Source organism: Boleophthalmus pectinirostris, unplaced genomic scaffold (assembly GCF_026225935.1).
Source record: "Boleophthalmus pectinirostris isolate CB_2022bp ecotype Guang Dong unplaced genomic scaffold, ASM2622593v1 HiC_scaffold_4, whole genome shotgun sequence".
Classification (NCBI taxonomy): domain Eukaryota; kingdom Metazoa; phylum Chordata; class Actinopteri; order Gobiiformes; family Gobiidae; genus Boleophthalmus; species Boleophthalmus pectinirostris.
The window spans coordinates 21,359,621-21,383,030 of NW_026571353.1; the positions used below are offsets into that span (position 1 = coordinate 21,359,621).

The 23,410-nt window shown below is 37.5% G+C and overlaps 1 protein-coding gene across 1 annotated transcript in view; it reads left to right on the forward strand.

Annotated features, from left to right (window-relative positions):
* The window catches only part of LOC110170059 (rho guanine nucleotide exchange factor 28-like), a 40,277-nt gene that overhangs the window by 2,797 nt on the left and 14,070 nt on the right, over positions 1 to 23,410 (forward strand). Inside the window, exons 4-14 of the mRNA XM_020935720.2 lie at positions 927 to 1,036; positions 1,832 to 2,012; positions 3,023 to 3,206; positions 3,568 to 3,769; positions 3,874 to 3,949; positions 4,383 to 4,441; positions 5,028 to 5,097; positions 19,458 to 19,564; positions 20,849 to 21,165; positions 21,769 to 21,937; positions 22,699 to 22,810. Coding sequence (XP_020791379.2) covers positions 927 to 1,036; positions 1,832 to 2,012; positions 3,023 to 3,206; positions 3,568 to 3,769; positions 3,874 to 3,949; positions 4,383 to 4,441; positions 5,028 to 5,097; positions 19,458 to 19,564; positions 20,849 to 21,165; positions 21,769 to 21,937; positions 22,699 to 22,810 — 1,587 coding nt within the window. The remainder of the gene's footprint in view (positions 1 to 926; positions 1,037 to 1,831; positions 2,013 to 3,022; positions 3,207 to 3,567; positions 3,770 to 3,873; positions 3,950 to 4,382; positions 4,442 to 5,027; positions 5,098 to 19,457; positions 19,565 to 20,848; positions 21,166 to 21,768; positions 21,938 to 22,698; positions 22,811 to 23,410) is intronic.

The following is a 23,410-nucleotide window of genomic DNA, read 5'->3' on the forward strand; positions in this document are numbered from 1 at the left end:
ATTGAATGTGCTATAAAAGCGGGGCAAAAATCTTTGGGGGCTTATGAAGGAGCATTGGCCATTCTAGAGGAGGCTAGTGCCCCTTTAAGCCCCAACCCTTATTCTTGGCACAGTGCAGGCACTTATTATCAGTATTATTTTGCCTGGTTATTTTGGGGATCATGACATTAAAGGTTTGAGGACCCCGATATAGGGAATATATCGTACTGAGAGGAGTTACATCTTGCAATTGCTAAAAAGATGCTTACGCTTTGTTTGTTTGAAATACAAGCACTGTTGTTGATCAGTATTTCTGAGGAGTATTCTGTCACTGGTTCCATTCACACAAACACGTTTTCTGTGTCGAGATCTGGAAAGGCAGAATCTTATCAGCTTCCTGTAGGAACAGACCCACTGACAAATGTATTGCCATTACTGGACTCTGCAGAGACAACACAAGCTTCAAACTGCTCTCCTGCTGCTGGGCAATGTCTAGTTTATTCCTTCAGGATATTTAGACCAAAAGATATGTGTGAAGATAATGAAGATGGAAAAAAAAACTCTACTGAGACTGGCCATTTCAGATAATGTCATTACTATATAAAAATTAGCCTTTAGAGCAATCCGTCACACTTCCCTGTACTGTACACTGTGATCTTTGTTCTTGATTAAACTAAATTGTGTGATAAATCATGCACAAATAAAAACAATAATATTTACCAAATTTTTACTACAGAGGCATTACTTGATAGCTTCGTTTTTTTACTCCATGGAAACAGTCAATATTCTTCTGAATTCTACTCTGTGAATGCACTACTCATTGGTTTGTTTATTCAGTCATGTGATGCAGTAATTTGAAGTTAGATTCCAATTAGTTACTATGAACAAGTGTGCAGACTCTAATTACATTACAGCCAGCATCATTATCTTGTGTTTTTCTTCTACAGGTCATAACATGGCAGAGATGGTGTCTGTTCAAGCATACTTGTTCTCAGAAAGTACAGGACTCATGTGGGTAGGCGGGGCTTCACTGGAGTATGTACAAGATGATGCCCAGGTACAGTAAAGAACATTTAATTAGTGTTTTTCAGATTCTACTATGTGGTGATGTCATACTCTCAGATAGGAGGCACGACACAGCTTTCCCTATTGATTATTTTGTACTTTGCCATGAAATATCAGAAACATAAATTTCCAAATATTGAATCTGATCATTTCTATTTTTGACTAGACCCAAAACATCCTCTATAGCAGCAAAAATCTGCAGTTTAACAATAATTATTTTAGCTGTCGCCCATTTGTATTAAATAATATTGGCCTTTAGAATGTAGTCTTGTAATCTGAAAACCAGCAATATATTGCAATTAAAGTGACATTATTGTGAGATTTTAGGTGGGCGGTCCAAAACCTTGTAATCTCTATGGAAATGTTGTTTTGCCTGTAATGTTCCACAAAATTGCTTCAAACCTGTAATTTAATAAATAATGAAAGATAGATAAGTTTATACCATACTGCTGGACATTCCTGCAATAGCATTTTCATGAGATGAGCTGGAGACGGACCCTTGATGAGAAAACTTACCTTTAAGACTACAGTTGTGAGCTTTCTTTTTTCTTTTTTCTTTTATGTATTGTTTTATGCATTTGTGTCATTTGTTTTCATGTTTATTATCAATGTATTGTTAAATGTTTTATTCTGTTGTTCATAATAATAAAAAAAGTATGTTTGTATCTGTGGGTTCCAGAGTGACAAAAATGAATAATGCTGTTGTAGAAATTAACAACTCTAAACAATATATCTTTTGAATGATGAAAAGTGTGTGAAACCCATAAATATGCTGTTCTTTTCGCAGGACCTTGCAGAGCACCTGATTATCCATGGACATCGTCTCCGAGCCACAGATCATGAGGAGCTGAGCAACCTCTTCAGCCTGGGCCCGGGGAGTTCACGCTGGGCTATGGATCGCTGCATTGCTCTGGCTATGGCCAACTTAGATATTCCACACAGCTGGAACGTGCTGGGCAGCCAAAGCGGTGAGTGTGAGAACCTACTTAAATATGATTTATGTTAGTTATGTTTGTGGTGTTAAAACCCTAAAACTAAGGGTTAAGGTATGTGTATTTGCAGGTGAATTTACCAACTTTAGTTTTAGAAACATACTCCAACTTTCTCATAAAATGTAAACAACAACGATGCACTTTTCAACCCAGCCTCTGCTTTCCCACCTCTGTGCTCCAGGCCTTCATTCCCCTTTTCCATGCTTGAGAAATCGGAAGTGGACATCGTCATATGTGTATTTCTGTTGAATTCATCAAAGCTAATTAAGCAGGGTATAATGCAGTTATTAGAGCCTTTCCTTCTGGAAATAACCCTAAGGGGAACTCAATCAATCTAAGGCCAAGTGTGTGTGTGTGTGTGTGTGTGTGGTTGGTACTGTACAGAGCAGCTTGTACCAATCTGTCCAGTGTTTATGTCGAACCACCTACATAAATAACAAACTTGATTTTGGGTTAATACAATTAAGGCAGTCTGTTTCGAGGCCATGTCTCCTTCTAAATGTCTTCAGTTAATCTCATAACCCTGCTTATGACATCAGTGTATTGCTGATAAAGTAAAATCTCCATTCAATCTCTGATGTTGGCTCAAATACTAAATGCTTTATCTTTTATGTGGTACACTGGCATTTAACAGCAGCGTTTACAAGTCAGAGGTAACTCTCAAGACTTATCAGTGTCTTAAAAGTCTCAGTGTTGAAACTAAAGTAATTGCTTTAAATAGCATGGATTTTTAATGCCTAATGGGCATTGTCAGATACTGTCCTCTTTGTTGAATTGATTTATCTAACTGGGTTAGTGGGGCAGTAGAAGCTATAAAAGTGAAAACATTTTTGGCAGGTAGGTTAGCAAATTCTTTACTCATTTTGCAGAAACATATCCCACTATAATAACAAACCCTGTCTGTATGATGTTCTCTGTAAATGTTGCATTCTAATGCTGTTTTACACCAGTTACATGACACAGTGTATACCTAATGTGTTTTTCAGAACATAACCGGAGAGAGTCTCCTCTGCACTTGGCAGTAAGGTTTGGTCTGTGTCGATTGGCTGAGCTGCTGCTTTGTCAGCCTGGGGGTCTAATGGCCATCAGCCTGCCCAACGAAGAGGGGGTCACACCTCTACAGCTGGCACAGACCACAGGAAACTCTGAGCTTTTGGAGCTACTTACACAGTAAGATATTTATCCATGACTGCCAAACTAATGACAAATTCTCTCAACTGAGAAATTCTATCAATTTCTTAAGTCTATTGATGAGCTAGTTATGTTATGGTCACATAAAAAGCTCTGCAGCTGTTAGTACAACCTGTCAAACTTAAGAATGTTTTGGGCTAAATCGTCTGGGTTCAGTGAGGAATCCATAAATCTTGAACACATGTACATGACATGTTAAGTCTAAATATTGAATGACAGACAAAACAATAGTCAGTATACCTTCCAGCCTTTTACACATGTTGAACAAAGTAAGTTGGATTAACAGTAATTTGAATTTTATTAAACAGGTTGATTACTAGTATTTTGTTTGGTCCTGCAGCCCACCCAACCCGCTGACCACACCCCCTGCAGGACTGTCCCAGGTGTGGGCTGACCACTCACGCCTGCTCAGGTTTTGTCACGATACAAAAAATCTGACATTAACAGTTCGTCAGAACCTGAGGTGGAGCTCAGAGGAAAGCCGACATGCAGATATACTACTTCTGCGAGACAGGCTCCATGATGAGGATTTCCTGAGAGAGGTGAATCAATTACAGAATTCAGAACTAATTAGAGTCAGAAACAATATACTGGTATATGTTTTTAATTTGTTGACTATATTTTTCTTTATATTATTATGTCTCAGATTATGGCATTAAGAAGGGAGAAAGTGGAGTCTGTCTTGGAGAAGGAACAACTTGTGGATGACCCTGTGGAGAATGGTAAAAATCATATTCATTTACCATGACTACAAACTGATGTAGCTGTAGCTGTTAAAAGATAGTGTTGTTCATGATTTAATCATACGAGAGAAGCATGATAAATGTTTTGAGGTTTGTTGATTTTGGGTATCTGATCATAAGCTTGTCGTTTTTATTATGTGACTGCGTTTTCTTTTTCTTTTGCCGCAATAGTGGTGGTTTTATGCAGGAGACACTGCCCTCTTGTGTAGAGTTTTGGTGTTGCAACACAATTGGGCAGACGGAGTTGTATTGCTGCATATTTTATATTAAGAACGAAAACAAAAATAATATCACAATTTTAGTTACTTTACTTTTATTACTACTTTCACGTGTATTTTTCGAGACTAGCAATGGCTAATAGTGAATCAACTTGTAGATACCACTTGGCTTAACTTGTATTTCTTTATTACAGCCCTGTATCCTGATATTGAGGAAGGAAACATGGTTCCAACAAAGAATGAGGATATATTTGTGAGTATGAACTTGTTTCTTGAGTGTTATTGTAAGATAAATGACAACACTATCTCCATGTATTTCCTATAGATATTAACTTATTAACATACTGTATGTTGTCTAACGGCGGATTTACACTGACTGCAAGAGCAGTGCGGGACTTGTCATTAAAAACAATGCACACTGATACACTGGAAGAGTGTGGGTGAGGCACGGGTCTATGGAAAGAACCCAAAAGAAGGCTATTTTTCCCCCAACACAGCAGCAGTGTGGTCATCAGATGAGTGTTGTGTGAATGTGAAACTTGCTTTGGTCAAATACGCACCACAGTTGTCGTAGCAAGCAACCCGCTCAAAGTACGTGCCAGACCTGCAGTTAGTGTGAGCCCGGCGTCAATCCAGGTGCTATGCTTTTCCTTTAACTGCCAAATGTTGCTGTTTTGGCATTAAAACAGCGCTCTGTCTCACATTAAAAAACAGCCCTGTGCGTGTTTCCCATTTGGAGAGTGTTGGTATTTTATGCCCCACAGATGGTGACCTAAAATTGTTCTACTCTCTCTCATATCATTATAACGTTTGCTTTTTGTTCCTTGTTTCCTGCTCAGGATTATGAGGAGTCATTAATGTTTTCCTTAAATGAAGAAAACGAAGATGATACACTGCATTCAGACTCAGGTAAGAATTGTACATTTTGAAAACTCCTAGTTGTAGAGTGTCAGCCTCAAAACTGACATTCTGGGTCAGAGTCAAGAAACTCAAAATGTTATCACACATTCAGCGTTATCAAAAGTTATTTACTGAAACAAATTAATTTCACATTAATATGTACAGTCCAGTGCCTATAAAATACATGCTGTTTCATATACTGAGATTTGTGTTGCAGTTAAAAAGGGTGCACACATTTTACGCAAGGAACTTTAAGGATTCTGACTCGTTCATTTGGTAAATTTCACTTTTACACATTTAGACATAATAATTGAAGATGATAAACATTCTACAGGAACCACTTAAATGTGCAGAACAACCAAGTGGGGCAGACGATCACCTTACAGTCAGTACTTTGGCAATTGGGAATATTCTTAGCTCAGCCCGAAATGATCTTTGTTGCTTTAGGTAGATAAAAACATTGCTTTCCTTTATTAAGTGATTGCAACAGCAGGAAACATGAGTGTGGAGTTGTCCAAACCTCAGCTATGACAATTCACCATGGAGAATCATATTTCACCTATGGCTTCTTTTCACCCCTGTTTTTGGATGTTCATTTTTGTACTAGAAACATTGTAACCACATCTGTCTAGCTGAGTCAGGTGCCAGGAGAGTTGTCACGGATCAGCTTGTCCACTCTTCCTTTGGGCGGAAAACAAGGTTTGGAGGGGAAAAATATTGCGGGTTAATAATTGGCTATAGCTGGTTCAGAGCAGACGGATGCTCCATTGTAAGAATGCTGTGGTGTGAATCTACTGACAGCTTTGGCTCTGGACATCTGTAATTATAATATATTGTGGCTAGTCTTGTGTTCATGGTTTAGACATTCTGTTTGCAAGTGTGTGTTTGTCTGCTGTTTTTGCTTCTCACAACTTTTTTTTTTACCCTTTGAAGACTGATGGTTTGTGACCACGATTGATCCTTCTGAATTTATTGTATGGCACAGACAAATAGGAGCTATGCAAGACATCCTTTGAGAAAAAACAGACTGAACAAGACTGAAGTTGTACAGTGTTTCAGACACTAATGTTCACTGAGGTTTATGCTGCTGCAAATTGTAGCACAAAAGTATGCAGAACAAATATTTTCTTTCATTTCAAGTTTTCCCACACTTTTCCAGTCATTCGGTCTTGCATGTAATTTATTGGTGGCATCTTCCATTTATGTGGCTTGTAATATACCTTAATACCCACTTTTTGCATGTTGCAGGATGTGCAGGATTTGATTTGGGCAATAAAACCTTTTATTAAAACAAAAAAATTGTCTTTCAATATTCAACTCATTATCATATCCAAGAGGAAAGACTTTTGGTCAGTGGAGCTTACCTAAAAAAAATCTATTTCATCTAAATTCCGTCAAAACAACAAACTCCTGATCCAAGTAACATGCTTTTGGCTGTACACCCTTTGATTACAATGCATTTAGCTTATAAGACTGGTCAGTATTTATCACAGTTTGATTGATCAGTCCTGATTTTTGATTCCTTTTTGTCTTATTAAACACTGAAAAATATCTTTCAGTCTTTATTTCCTGAACATAAACAAAACTTCAAACAATAATCAGTGCCATTTAGCACAAACGTTTGTCAAATTTCTTGCTCCAAAGTCTGAACTCTGTTCCAAACCACATGCTGTTACTGACGGAAAATTGGCTATAGACCATTGATGACTGAATCTCAATTAAAATTTGATTATTTGCACATGCCTACTTTAGCTTGTCATTTAAGATTTGAAACTACTGAATCTTTAAAGGCCCCATATTACACTATTTTCTGATCTATGTTATGTTGTTTTCTCATCACAAACATACCTGGTGTTATGTTTTGATTAATTCATACAAACACACAAATTCTGCATATGTAGGCAGAGTTCCTCTCTCAAACAGAAAACACGCTGTTCCACCTTGTGATATCATACGGTAATACAGGAAGTGCTCCACTGTGTTAACTTAATACAGTTTCATTAGAATAATTTTCATGATTTCTATTGCCAGTTTATACTGAACTAAAGGTAGAAGGTAGCTATTAATTTGAGAACTACTTCTTAATTACATCACAAGGTGGAACAAAGCATTTTGAGCCCTGGAGTTGTAGATAGACTAATAATGAAGGGTTACTGAAACATGTGTGAATGAAACACAACTCCACAACTCCAAGCATGTTTTTGATGAGGTAACAGCATTATAACATGGCTTAAAGCTCACAAGAATCAACTTTGCGTAAAATAGGACCATTAAAATTTGACTGTTGCACAGCCCTATGGTGAATGCATGTTGCATATGCTGTAATGAGGATGTAATAATGTTAAGCACTACAATGCGATTCACAAATGTTTTAACACTGCAGTTAGGTTTTTGAGCTAATGCGTCATTAAAGACACAGACAGCAGCTCAGCCCGACCACCTCAGCACAAGATGAGGAATTTAGAGTTTAGGTGCCATGTTCGCTCTGTCTGCTTGATGTCACTATTCCAATTCACCTTTCAGCTACACCAGTAAAAAGTACAACCCTTAATCAGTGTAAGCCCCCACCTTTGCCCTCCTGATGGCCCCAATATTCAAATACCCCACCCAAAGCACATGGTCACAGGCCTCCCCTGACTCCTCAGGCTCTATGTGTAATGTTACTTTAAAAGAACAAACGGAAAGAGTGGCGACATCATCCACGACAGTAGAATGAAAACTGTGTGTGTCCCTGTGCTGTGTGCCTCTGTATGTTATAGAGTTGTGTTGTCAAAGAAGTCCCAGGTACAAATCAACTGCGTTTGGTATTTATACTAAAAAGAATATTATCTTTTAGAATTATCAGTGTCTCTTCAACCACAGTATTTACAACCTTAAAGGGCACATTTTACTCTAGTTTCTGATCTATGTTGTTTCCTCATCAAAAACATACCTGGACTAGTGTTTTGTTTCATTTGCACATGTGTAACACATAAACCCTGCATATTTAGGCTGAGTGCTCCACTGTGCTCCACTGTGTTTATAAACTACATACACCTTTGGATGATTTCAGCCCTGAATTGCCTATCTATGTTGAACCAAAGATAAAAGGTAACTGTTAACTTGAAAACTACTCCTTCATGACTTTACAGAGCATTTTGAGCTTTAGAGATGTAAACAGCCCAAAAATGCAGGATTACTCAAACATGTGTGAATGAAACAACACACAACTCCAGGTATGTTTTTGATGAGGTAACAACATTATAACATGACTTAAAGCTCACAAGAGCCAGTTTTGTGTAATATGTGACCTTTAAGGTAGGATGTTACTGGGACTATATCTCTGTCATTACTTACAATCAAGATTAAGTGTGAGATTTCTGTATCTTCACAAGACAGGAGTCTTATCTAAGTTGAAAAGCAGATTGTGCCCAGGAAGTGTCTTGCTGCTGTGACAGTGCAGAGGTTTTTCGTTTTTCACGGATGAATGAGTGTTGCCAGAGCTTTAAAGGCAGTTATTCAGAAGCTTGTAGAGATTCTCAAAGAATAAGAGGGTCCTTCTTGTAACAGGGAGCGAAGCAGTTATAGTTTGGCAGGTTTACAGCAGACAGTGAGGTCAATGTTAACAGTCTTTAGCCCAAGATGAGCGGTTGAATTGGGGCATGGAAAAAGGGATTAAAGCTCCAGAGGTGTCATTATGGGTCTACTATAGTGGCCATTCACACATTTTCTAAGCTTGTTTTTAGGTCAGTATTTGCGTTGATCTGTTTTATATTTGCTGTATGAAGGGTTGTCTAAAAATCAATACTCAGACTATAGGTAATACTAAACCTATAAAACAGATATTAATTTGAATAGGTATTGATGCTAGGTACTGATATTTTGTTAGTTGAATTATATCCATAGAACCTGGGTTCCCTGAAAATATATGCTTTACATTCTTTTACAATACAACAGGCCAGTGTGTAGTAACTGTGCATGTTCTTGCTACTAAGCCCCTTTAATTTTATTTCTCCATAAACTTTATTCTATGTAATTATCTTTGAATCTTCTGCTTTCCATTCACTTGTTCTGCCACCACTCAGACTTTCTTGCCTCTCCAAATGGATATAGCAGCGAGCTGGCAAAAATAGGGAAAATTGTGGGTTAAAAAAAGAAAAAGAAAACTCTTGTCAACTCTAGTGCTGTCTCCATGGTGAGGCTGCTGACCTGGCAACATACTCCTCCCTGCACTCAAGGCCCATTCTGTGTGTCTCTGCTTGGCTTTCACATGCTAAATATAGAGCTCAGAATAGGCCCAGAATAGGCTGTAGTATTAAGGTCCAAAGTAGAACTAGTTCAGATCAGTCAAAACTAAATTCAATGGAGTTAATGGTGCATTGAGCAACCTTTCTGGTGGAGGGTCCATCATATGCTTTTCTCCATGGAGATGCTATTGCTTTGTCTAGAATTTCAAACTATTATATTAAATCTTTCTGTCTTCATAGAGTCCAAACCAGACCAGAAGTTACAGGTCAGATCTGGGGAGTGGCAACACTGCGCACAGTCAGAATGCCTGTTTTTCTAGGTATTTTTGGGTTTTAAAACTATACAATTCAATAAATGTAAGTTAGATCTGTTTAATGTCATACTGTGGAACATTCTAAGCAGAACAATAACATATCTATAGAAACAAGCAGATGATAGATCCTCCACCAGTTACACAATGCACCTTTTAAATCACATAAGCTTCCATTTTAGTGTAATTATTTCCTTTACCAAACAATACTATATCAGATAGGACTGGCTAATGTGACAAAAATGTTTCACATTTTTGCCTCATTAAAAACAACTACAGTACAATGGCTTTCAAGATTAATTTCTTGAACTTAAACTATACAGTGGTTTGGGTTTGAATATACTCAAACCCAAACCACTGCTTTTGACTGATCATTAGTGATTAAACATTGATTAATCTTGATCTTCCTAATATCTTATATATATATATATATATATATAGAGAGAGAGAGAGAGAGAGAGAGAGAGAGAGAGAGAGAGAGAGAGAGAGAGAGAGAGAGAGAGAGAGAGAGAGAGAGAGAGAGAGAGAGAGAGAGAGAGAGAGAGAGAGAGAGAGAGAGAGAGAGAGAGAGAGAGAGAGAGAGAGAGAGATAGAGAGAGAGAGAGAGAGAGATAGAGAGATAGAGAGATAGAGAGAGAGATAGAGAGATAGATAGATATTAGGGAGATGGACGAGGTCGAAGAGCCAGTAGAACAGAGTCAGCAGTGCACAGATAAAAACGCATTCGTGTCTTGGAAATTATTCTCCCAACGTGAAATATAAAAGAAAAGAACATATATAAAATCGCCTACAACATAAATGTCACTGGTGAAAACAACCTGCATAGGCTCATGATGTCTGCACTACTGTCCTATAGTGACCTGCCACATGAGGGGACACGCACACAAACACACACAAACAAACACAAACACGCACCTTCATCATCGTCGTTAACCTGAGAACGCGCGGACCACGTTTCTTTCCGTAGTTACTCCGCTGTTCTCCCATGCGCCGCGTACGTTTTCTCACGTTCGCTGCGTAAACCATGCTTCCTCCTGTGCGCCTCTAAACCAGAACTAACACCAAGACTAAAACCGGGACTAAACCAGGACTAAACCAGAACTAAAACCAGGTCTAAACCAGAACTAAAACCAGAACTAAAACCAGGACTAAACCAGGACTAAACCAGGACTAAACCAGAACTAAAACCAGAACTAAAACCAGGTCTAAACCAGGACTAAACCAGAACTAAAACCAGAACTAAAGCCAGGACTAAACCAGAACTAAACCAGAACTAAAACCAGGACTAAACCAGAACTAAAACCAGAACTAAGACCAGGTCTAAACCAGGTCTAAACCAGGACTAAACCAGAACTAAAACCAGAATTAAAACCAGGTCTAAACCAGGTCTAAACCAGGACTAAACCAGGACTAAACCAGGTCTAAACCAGGTCTAAACCAGGACTAAACCAGATCAAAAACCAGGTCTAAACCAGGACTAAACCAGGACTAAACCAGGACTAAACCAGGACTAAACTAGGACTAAAGTAGGACTAAAGCAGGTCTAAACGAGGACTAAAACCAGGACTAAAGCCAGTGATCTCATATATAAAGCATTTCTCTATCAATAATATTTTTAATATGGTTAAGGAAAGACTGGACTTTTTATTGTCTTTAAGTAGACAAAAGTTATTATGTTCAGATTTCCTCGTCTTTGCTTCTTTACAGCAAACAGTTTCTTATTTATGGAGACTTGGGCTCAACAGCCAATTTGAAGAGAACAAACAAGAACAACATTTGCAGGATGCGGTTGCTACATTCATGTAGTTTTAAAAAGCATGACAATATCAAGTATTCCAAAGTATTCAAATTACATTACTCACTTGAAGTAATTAAATGGATTAAATTACAAACTACATTTTGGGATATGTAATCTGTAATCTGTAGGAGAATACATTTTAAAAGTAACCTTCCCAACACTGCAGATTAGTAATTGTAACAATAATGATGATACTGTGGAATGTAAGTGACTGCATCTGTTAAAGTTTGTTAAACAATAAATGACTTTATAAAGTCACTTTTTTTTTGTTCTATATCAGTCTTTTGATCTGCCACAATAATGTAATAATGAATTTAAATGAAAATACCTCAAATTGAAGGCTTTTCTCAGCAATTTTTAGGTGAGATTAAAAAGAGATTAATTAGATTAATTAATTACAGATCATAATTAATTAATCTCTAAATTTTTTTAATCGCATGACAGCACTATATATATATATATATATATATATATATATATATATATATATATATACACACACACACACACACACACACATATATATATATATATAGTTTAGACCTACAAATATGTTCTGAAGCACATGTGTATTTGAAAGCTATTTCTTAAGTGTTAAAGCTATTGGATGTGATAAATTTTAAAGCATAAATTTCAAATCCAATAACAAAACAGAAACGTGTGTGTGTCCAAATAATTTCCTTTGTGGATCAATGAAGTTTGTTTAAGTCCAAGAAAACTAAGTCTAAGTATGTTTTCTAATAGGAGATTGGAGGCTATATCTGTCCCACAATCATGAACCAAGGAGGTTAATGATTTCTCCTGGTGCGGGGAGAGAATGAGTCCCCCTGCTAAGGCGTCTGGTTTTGTGTTTGTCTTTGGTTCTGAAGCCCTCCTATGTTCCACTCTATAGCCCTCTTTTCTCTTCTGCTCTTACTATTTCCGGCCATCACTTTGCCTCCTCCTCCTGTAGCTGTCAGTACATGTGAACCACTCACTGCCTGCTGTTGAGCTGAGTCTGACAAAAAGAAGTAAGCTCTTAGGACAGAAATTAAAGACTGTAGAGGTTAGTCAAACTCTCAGCTGGGACACAGTAATAGTGGCTGGCTTGTATTGGGCAGTGAGTTGTGGGAGAGGGGGAAGGGGAGGTTTTTAGGGGGAGGGGTGCAGGGGTAGACAGAGTGAACATGCTTGCTCACTCCTGAAGTGCCAGAGTCTGCAGGCAACTAAACTGGAGAGAAACACTGAAGAGGCAGCAGGAAGTTGGCTTTGAATTCCTGGCTGGAAAATGGATGTAAAATGAATTTTTGAACTGTTTGAATGAACCCTCTGTGAGTAACATGGATTCTGACTCGGATTCTCCTTTTAACTACTCCTGGCCCTCTTTTCCCAAGATGCGGATGCGCAAGAGAACTGGCAAGAAAACAGGTAATGCCAAGTAAATAGTGAAAAATGTGTGTTGAAATTCTGTCTTTTTCAAGTCCTCTGAATTTAATAGAATGGGTTGTTGAACTCTTTGGATTTGCATAATACCGCTAAATGGTTGGTGTGAGTGTTTGGTTACACATTTGGGTTTCTATGCTTTAAATTTTAGGTGTCAAACTAATTCTTTTAATAGTAATGTATGGAGTTTAAACCACAAGTTCCTTAAAAATCCTATATTAGGCAAAATTGACTATTGTACGCTTTTGTCATTTTGGAATGTTGTTAATTGCTTCGTGGTTTTGTGTTGTGTTTTGTTTCATCCACACATGTTTCAGTAATCCTTTTTTATCCTTTAGTCTGTCTACATTTCCAAAACTCAGAATACTTTGTTCCACCTTGTGATGTCATGAAAAGGTAGTTGTCAAGTTAACAGCTACCTTTTACCTTTAGTTCAGTAGAGATTGACAACTCCAGGGCTGAAATCATCCAAATGATTCTAGTGAAGCTGTATGGAGTTAAAAAAAAAATTGGAGCACTTGCTGTATTAGCACATGACATCACAAGGTGGAACAGAGTGTTTTCCGTGTGAGAGAGAAACATAAATATGCAGGATTTGTGTGTTTAACATGTGTGAATGAAACAAAACACAAGTCCAGCCAGACATTTTAGTATTACAGTTTGAGACAGACATTTGACCTGCATGAGCTACTCATTCACAGGAATAAAGATGCTGACTTGTATTGACACAGATGGTGCATGTTTTAGTCTCCACATTATAAAGCTTTGCACATTCAGGACTTCACCACACAGTGCCCCCATGACTGACACGTTTCACTGTGGAAGACTTAAGCTAAAATTAGACTGTACCCGCTACACATTGTTCCTCACAGACCTCCAGTGCAGCCAGTCTACCCGTCAGGACAAGAGGGCAGATAATGGCATGTTTACCCCTGATGTAACCTGATATATGACAGTTTGTTGGGGAATGTCAGATGACTACTCCAAGTCCCAGAATTTGACCGTAGCATTGAGTGCATGAATGGACCTGACTATGAGCGAGAGGATGGTTCAAGGAAAAGACTGGATCAACAGTACAGTACAAATGGAACTCATGATTATATGGACCGCTAATTAGGCTTAGACTTACACACACTAGTTTGATCTGCAAGGGAAATTATTTGGACACAGTAGCTTACACATCACAATGGATTACAATAACAAAGATTAAAAATATAAATTGTCATAATAATCCAATTAACATTGTGGTGTCAGAATCTGTATTAAGCATCAAACCTTCTTCGTAGCATTGAAATTGAGTTTGACACTAGCTGTGAGCAAAAGTGAAATTCACCAACTTATGTTAACTTTCATGTGAGTAGAAATGTATCTTTAGATCACTTTGTCGAGTTGTTAGCAGTAGTCTTTCTTTTGCTGTGGACCAAATAGGAGGAGTCAGTGGGAAAAAGTGTTGTTTGAACTTTGAGAGAATCAGTGAATCACAATTGGGCATGCATCGATTGGCTTTTTCATTTCCGATACTGATTCCAGTACTATAGCTCTAAGTATCTGATGCTACTTGATAGTGACTGATACCACTCTTGATACTGAAAGTATTTATTTCCTTTAAATAAAATTGACATAAGACAGATCTGATCCAAATGTGTTATGCAGCTGTTATTTATCTCTCAAGTAACTACAGAACGACTTTGTATAAATAAAAGTTCAAACATTATGGGACTTTTTGGGTCAACTACAACCAGTAAACATTGCATCAATTTATATGTCCAACAAGGATATCGGCTGGAATGATATTTGGAAGCCGATATCCGATCCAGCAAATTTTTCAGTATTCAGCCAGTATAATATGATTATCATCACAGAGAACGAGGTTGCAATTAGATTCGTATCACCCTATGGCCCAGTCCTAGGGTCTATATATTCTTGTCTAAACATAAACCATAATTGTTCTTAGTCAGAGCCCCCCATGATGCAGACAGCTATGCTAACACTTTCCACAAAGTCAGTAAGTATTTCCAGCTAATAAAGTGCATTGTATTTTAAAGTGGGCTACAGGGAAAACACTGGTATGTCGAACATCCCTAATTAGGGAGTAAAAATAAAACAGCGCAGCAACAGTAAAACAAATCAACACCTGAGGAATTACAACAAACTCAATAATACGACGTGGCATAAAAGTAATGATTACTATTTCCTATGTCCTAAACCTTTTCCAATTCAATCTGCTTAACAGTTCATTGGTGGTGAGGTAGCGAGTCTCTTGTGTAAATGTTTATGTGCAGTAGGAATGAAAATCACAGGGTCCTTAATGTGGCTCACATTTCAATAAAAATATCTGGATATGGTGACACAATGACAAGCTGATTTACTGTTTTTAAAACCCGAGCTGGAAAATGTATTTGTGTACGTTAGTATTAGTAATATTATAATGTAGTTTTTAACAGAAACATAAATGAATTATTTTTGTATTTAAATGTTACTATGTGGTCTAATGTTGGTCCTATTCTGTTCTGCTTGTTTCCATAGAAATCTTGTTCCTTTGGCTATAATTTTCCACAGTATAGCATAAAGACATTCTAATTTCTGTAGAGAATGTTTTGAACTTTCTATTTCCGTCCTGGTGATGTTCTACCTCCAGAAAGTTACATACCGAACTGTTCTTCTGTAATACACTAGGTCTCCATTTATCTCAGTTGACCTTGTTTTGTTCTTTTATCTTTTTTCCTTCTGAACCATTCATGTTGACAACCATCCACCTGCAACAACGTTAGCTGTGATTTCAGGTGTGGGTTTTGCTCTGCTACAGTAGGGTTAAATGTTTTGACGACGCAGTCAAAGAAAAACATGTGATGCTTGGACAGTGAGACGTATTGGCCACATGTCTTATAACTCAGAGTGGGTTTGTGGAGTCTGATGGTGGATGGTTAACAGTTTTAAACAGCCTGTGTTTGCGTTCGTCCTCCACATGAAGATATTGTTACTTGTGCTTGTGCTTGTTGTCTCTGAAAAGTAAATTCTCCAGTACAGCATGGCAGTTGTTTATTGGGGTGTTTCTTGTTGAACTTACTGAAATCTCACCAGTTAAGTCAAATTTTATTCTCAGAGGATATCTGCATCTCACTGCTGTTAGTATGGAAAGTAACTACTAGATACTTTTAAATTTATTTTCTATGTAATTTTAAAATGTTCTTAGTTATCATCTGTCATCACCATTGTCCATTGTGTTTTTGAAAGCTTGCCCTAAAAACATGCTTTTTCCTTTGCAATTACATGCACTTGTGGAACTGTCTTCATCTGGCAGTTGAGGTGTAGTGTTGCATATGATAAAATAAAATGTAAAAATATATACATACTTTCCTATTGTTTATTTCTTTATTTTGAGAGAAAGGCATTTTTTTATGGAGTCACATGACCATGTTATACTCTGCCCATTCCACAAAATATACACACAGCTGAAAGTGCAGACACATGTGCTGCTCTCCTGCCAAACGCCCGCATCCCTCATTCAAGAGAGTTTATATTTTTGCAATAGGACAGCAGCTTCTTAATTCAGAGAAAGAGCATTTGTAACAGTTTTCTCCATTGGGCCTGCCTGCATCCCTCTTTCTGTCCCAGGGGGATTCTGGGTCGAAGGGTCACTCTCTGAACTGAGCTGCTGTGCTCTGGAAACCTGCCACTGACTGCTGTCTTTGTCTGACTCTGAGCTGCTGCTACTGTATACTGCCTGGTCTCACTCGGGGACAGGCGCTGAATATATTACAAACACTGAGCTAAATATATTTTCTATCAGACTGGCATGCAAGAAGAAACTGTGGTTTAGTCTGTGCTAGGTCTGTCATGATAATTACTATATCGACTCATCATTGAACTGCAACGATACTCGGTATTTGCCATGTGTGCATTTTATTTTGCACTACTATATATTTTTTGGTTATTCTTTTGTGGTAGATAAGATTTGAGCTGTAGGTCAAACTTTTTATGAGTAAGTACAAAGAAGAAGTACAAAAGTGTTTCATCCTGCTTAATATCTACTGATTTGGAACAGATTTTACTAGGATTATTTTTAAATTTGTTTCAATATTGACCTTTTGAGGGTCAAATAAGTAACTTTTTAGGAATAATTATAGACACTAAATAAGTACAAAAGTGTTTCATCCTGCTTTTTATTTACTGATTTAGAACAGGGTTTAATTGGGATTCTCATTTACATTTGTTTCAGTATTATTGATTATCGTGGTATTTTTATGCAGTTTTATGTCACACTTGGATATTTCTCCATTGAGAGACTCTGTAATAGTCTATTATTTCACATCTGTTCGTTTAGTGTTCAAGGGTCAGTTGTGTGCGAAGCTGTACCCACTGTGACCAGCTGTGGATTTGGACACCGCTCATAAGCCACACTATTTCTGCTGCCTGTCAAGCCCTTTGAGTGGGTTTATATGAAACTCTATACACTTTCAAACAGCGGTTAAGACCATGTCCAGTATTTGACCCTGTTTTCTATTTGATCACACAAACCCTCTTCCTCAGAATAAATATCTTTTGGCTGTTAAACATTGTGAGTTTGTATTGAGTATTATGTTTATGGCATAACATAAATATAAACTATGAATTCTAAGGGCAACAATCTTCGTGGTATGAAACAACACGCTGTACCATTCACCAAAGTTTTTGCATATCTATGGTAAGATGTGCTCAAAACCACATTACTTTTAAATAGAAGAATTTAGTTGTCCCCGTGGGGAAATTGCTTTTCAGTGAATTCACATGGCTGGCTTCACTTCCCCAGTTTCATACATAAGATTATGATGAAAGTAGCAGTGCATAGTAGGGTTATTAAAAATGTATACCCACATCCTAAAACTAGTATTGAAAGTAGAAACTTATTTCAGCCAGTGCCAATACTGAAGAAATCACATCAATAGGATAACATTGAACCTTTTCTAAATAACTGTAGAAGGGTTGTATCAAAACAGACTGCATGATATTAAAGAGACAGATATTTTGTGTTACAATTACACTGTGTCACCTTTAAAAGATTTCTATTATCACTGTGGTATTGTAGCATTGTTACAGCACTAGTACATAGATTGTTTATTGAACTCTAAGTCAAAAAGAAATCCAGCTTTGTTCTCCAAAGTATAGAGTAACCCTGGAGAATAAAATGACTTCAAAACACCAAGAAAAAAATATTGTTTTTGTTTTATGTGCAAACATCTCAGCTCTTTTGTTCCCACGCTGATCCTTTGATTTATAGTCATTATGTATTACTGCACTTATACTGATCCCACTTCTACACACTCAAATCTAGGTGTGCCGCTCACATCGGCAAAAAGTGGGCCAGAAAACCCAGACAGCAAACAACATCAGGAATTTCACATTAGTATGAAAGCTGCAGACAAGGTGGGGTTTCACGGCCTTATTCGTATTCAAACCTGCACAGATACCAAAATGAAATTATATTTTAAAATCTAGAAAGGTTGCTTTTTGATTGTAGCGTTTATTACAATATTTCCCTTAAATTTGATGTAGGGCTTTTAAGTACTTCTTTAATCGTTGAGTTGATTACTCTTAGTCTTAGTTGGCCAAATGTTTTTATTTGTCAACTAATTATTTGATTCAAATAGTTTTGATTTAGTATCTGGACAGCAGCAGATGTGATAATGCATGGGGTGAGTTAGTTGGACTTATATACAGTCTATGGACTTATTGGAATAACTGGACATTTTAATCTACCTTTTCACTTAGGAAGATTTTGTTTACTAGTTCTTCTCAGTATACTCGCAAGATTCTGAACATTTTGAGAACATTTGTTTGTGCCACGCCACCATAGATTGTATAAAGACTTTATACAGTCTATGCACACTACATCCTTGTTTAGTCAATTAATTAATGCACAGGGCATGCCGACCAAGATTTTATTTATTTATTTTCCTGACTACAGCCCTAATACGATGACTGAACATGGTAAACCAGTTATATACTAGAATGCTGTCACAATACCAAAACAAAAGGCCTGATATCCTCTTTTTTATACATTGGAATGGAATTTTAAAACTCAAGAGAAAACTGAGAAAACTGAATACTAGTGTAGTTCTATATTAGTTTTTTTTAAATATATATATATATATATATAGATCAAGACTATATTAAAACTGTTCATAAAAGGTTGAAAGTTTTTGTTATTTTTTTCACTAACTGTGTTTTGGAGAAGCCATGTCACTGACTTTTCCCAGTGAGACCAGGGTGTTTTAAGAGCAGAACTGTTTTTCTCTTTAACTGCTAAACCAGAGCAGGGCTTACAGAGGTCTCACTGTATGGGCAGGGGACCTCTCAATGCTCCTGTGTGCTTGTATACTCTGCGTTTTTTCCATTTGTTGTATTAAAAGGCAGGGCGTTCTTCGAAATAGGTACAGAGCTCCAGTCTTAATGTGTGTATATGCAAGCTATACACAGGCACAAGGCAAATCCTGTTTCTGAACAATGACACGCGACTGGCCAGGATGTGGATGTCACTTCCTGGGTTTGTGAAGTGTTGTGCGTTGTTGTGGAAACCAAGTGGTATATTGGAAAGTGCCTGCACCCTTTGACTGTGACTTTCCTTATCCATAGAAAAGAGTCAGTCCATTAAAGAGGCCTCATCCCCGACACTTTCTGCAGCTGCAAGACTTTCAGCAATGATACATGGCAAAGACGGAGAGTTTGCCAACGGGAAGCTGGTGGGTTTACTGGAAGTTTACCTTATGTGCCACAAATTGCTAACTAAACTTAAATTACAGTAGACACAAAATGTAAACAATACGAAATACAGATCATAGAAGGGCTATTTGATCATGGCAAAAAAATCATAATTGAAGTCACGATTATAACAAACGACAACTTTTGCACTGTGAAAATTAACCTGTAGAGAATGTATGCACTTGATGTATTTAATAAGTAATATCTTGTGACCCATTTGTTTTAATGGTCCTAAATATACAAAAAATTGATACATATGAGCTTTTAGCCGTCTTATAATGTGATTACCTCATTAAAAACATTCCTGGAGATGTGTTTTGTTGCTTTCACACGTGTCAGTAATCCTGGTTTATTTATCTGTCTACATCTTCAAAGCTCAAAATGTTCTGTTCCACCTTGTGATTTCATGTAGTAGTTTTTGTGGCAGTTTCAGGGCTGAAGGTGTATGGAGTTTATAAACACAGTGGAGCACTTCCTGTATTACGACATGACATCACAAGGTGAAACAGTATCTTCCATTTGAGAGAAGAACTCAGCCTGAACATGTGTGAATGAAACAATACACAACGTCAGGTATGTTTGTGATGAAGAAACAATATTATAACACAGATCAGAAAATAGTGACCGTAATATGCACACTTACCATACCTGTCCATATCTGAAATACAAAAGTGTCTTTGCTCTATATGTGTTAATGGAGAGAACTAGAGCACATATCTTTCTGAAGTTAATTGTACTTTCTTTTACAACATTTTAGTCATTGATTACCATAATGATTTATTTGAAATTTGATTAATTGCACACTAGCCCTAATTCATAACAGACCTCTTATATGTAGTGCAGATTTAAAGGTGTACAATGTAACTTTTTGGTTGGGGTCTCTCACCTGCTTGTTTCTTTGGGTACATCACTGCTTTGCCAGGAATTTTCCACAGTATGGCATTAAACAGCTGTACCTTAAGTTTTTTAAATTATAGGTGGTTTTATAGCTCAAAAATACCTACAGAAACTGAATATGAGCCTCTCCACAGATCTGACCTGTAACTTGGTCTAGTTTGGTTTCCATGAAGATAGAAGGTTAAATGTTTAATTAAGTTTAGGTTTAATGTCATACTGTGAAACACTCCAGACAAAGCAATAATATCTCCATGGAGTAAAGGATCCTCCACCAGAAAAGTTACACAATGCACTTTTAACAATTCATACATACTCAGCTGATTAAGATTTTTGACCACAGAATGCTCACTGTCCTGTGTATGCTCCAGGTGGATGACTTGGACATTAAGTACCACTCTCCAAATGAAGGGAGCAGACCAGGCTGGGACTCTTTCTTTGGGACTCCCTCCAACACTGAGACCTGCTCTTACCCAGCTTCACCGCCAGCTGAAGCTCGGGACCCTCAGGGAACTGGTCTCAAAAAGCCTCCCACTTCTCCCTTCACTTCCTCTCCTGTGTTTCCTTCGTCGCCCCTAGCGTCCGCCTTCCACTTGTTCGAAGGAGGACACAAACGGACGTCACATACAGTTTCTCCAAGAGTTAACTACAGGGGGTACAGCTTCTCAGACAGGACACGAGATCTAAGGTAAGACACATTAATTAAACCATATATACTTGTAGTACATAATAGCTTTTTAGTCTTATAGCTTTACTCTACTGGTAAATTTTTTGTTAGCTTTAATTAATTCTATTTTTACAATTGTGTCTTGATTTGTGTCTGCATGTTTCATATTCTTCTTCTGTTGCTGAACTATGGATTGCAACACTGTAATTTCCACATTTTGGGACAAAAAAAGGTTCTTTTAACTTTTCTTATCTTAAACTTGTCTATAATCTATCACTTACTCTTACCATTAAAATGCTGTCTGTGACTGTAGCTTTTATTTTTCCTTCTGCTCTTTAAGATCATAAATAGAAATTAAACTAAAAACATGATTTAACAACATATTTTTCAGTTGTTTTTTTTTATTCGTTTCAAATTTGAAAATGTGTTTTCATTGCTTATGGCACAGGAAGTGACAGGAAGCTGAACACAATTGAGTTGCCATATTTATCGAAATTTGTATAAACACTCCCTCTAGAATACAGGGGTGTTACTCCAAAAATGCAAAGGTCCTGAATACTTGTATATCTAGCTTTTAGACTACTAAAAGTGTATATTTAAAGATGCATTTCTGTGTTTGTTTAGCCCAAGTCTTGAGTGTGATAGTGAAGAAGAGGATATCCTGGGACATTCTTACCCAATTGCATCCTTAAGGAAACAGGCAAGTCTGCGGTCGAGTTCTGGAGAAGAGAGGGACTCCTTCGACACCTCACCAGACGCTGAACGCACACATTCTGACAACAATTCTGCTAAGGTACGGCCTCATAATAAATGTATATAATCTTATATAATTCATTTAACTTTTTTTATTATTAGGAAGGATAGAGCAAAAAACATTCACAAAATTTGTATAAAAGCTACCAAAGAACTGAAAACATGCATAGGTCAGACAGGGTTCATACTCTTGCGTTGATGTAGTGACTTTAGTGAGTGCAGTGTTTTGCAGCAGACAATTCATCAGAGAACAAAGCAGGAAAAGAACCACTTTATATTGTTTTTAGTCACAACAAGGTAGATTTACAGAATCCTGAAGTGAAAACAAAGATTATGATTTTTGGTTTTTGTGTGTGTTTTTTAAATGGTTACAATGATTTAGTAATATATACAGCCTTCAGTGATATCTAATTATTAAGTAATTCTTCTAAAATATGCTAACCAATTAAGTTCAGTTCTTGTCGTTAGCAAACACTGCTATAATGTATTTTAGTAGTGTAGTGTTTTTGGTTGCTTAAAAACATGTCACATTTCACTTCTTGTACATGATAAGCTACTTCTGTAGCCACAGGTGCCCTGGGTTAGACTGACAGAAGCAAACTTGTCTATCTACCCAACACACCACCGACCACCACCAGTCACTCTCTCACACACCACATTCTTACATAGTCAGATGTCTTTCTCAAGAACACGATGACAGAATTTTAAACCTTTTGTTTTGTGTTTGGTGAAATTACCCTTAAAGTTTGTAGTTTAGTGAGTGACAGCACTGTAGACTGACTTGTGAGTGTTCTGCTCCAGGGCCCAGAGGAGGCTGAGGTCCGCCTGCGCTCTTACTCGTACTCCTCCCCCAAAGCTAAACCGTCACGGCCACTGCTAAACAGAGACGCTACCATCTCTGACCCTACAGAAGGTGAGTGACCTTTGACCCCTGGCTGCTGATCTCCCTGTTTTGAAGGTGTGGATAATCTGACCCATTTGCTCCGCATAAAGCAGACATGCAGCTGCTGTAAAGCTGTTTCACATATGCCTCTCTCTGCATTATGTACAGTCATGAAGACATGTGTTTTCTGTGTAGATGGCAGCGGCCGCTCTCTGCTTCAAGCCTTATCTCTGTCTAAATCTTTATCTCGCCTCAACCCAGTTAGTAAGTACAAGTTAGGTCTCCCCTATGAGGTGATTTTTGGCACCAACTCTCAAGAGCTGCACAATTCAACCTTCTACTGTATAAGAAAACAACGAACATATTTAAGTGGACTTAGCAGGTCAACTGCAGTAGTCAACTATTTTGCAAAGTATAGATATTGTGCAGCCTTGTTTCTGTGGTTGTCTTTGGAGTGGTGCAGTTTGATGAATGGTGGGGGTGCTCTTGACTTTTTACTTTCATGAGCTGACTTTGTTTTCAAACTCACTGGGCATTATTGTTAATCTATTAATTGTATGATAACAAATTACCCTGGCTGTTTGGGGAATTAATTCAGCTTTATGTCTTTCGAAAGAAGGGTGTTCCTCC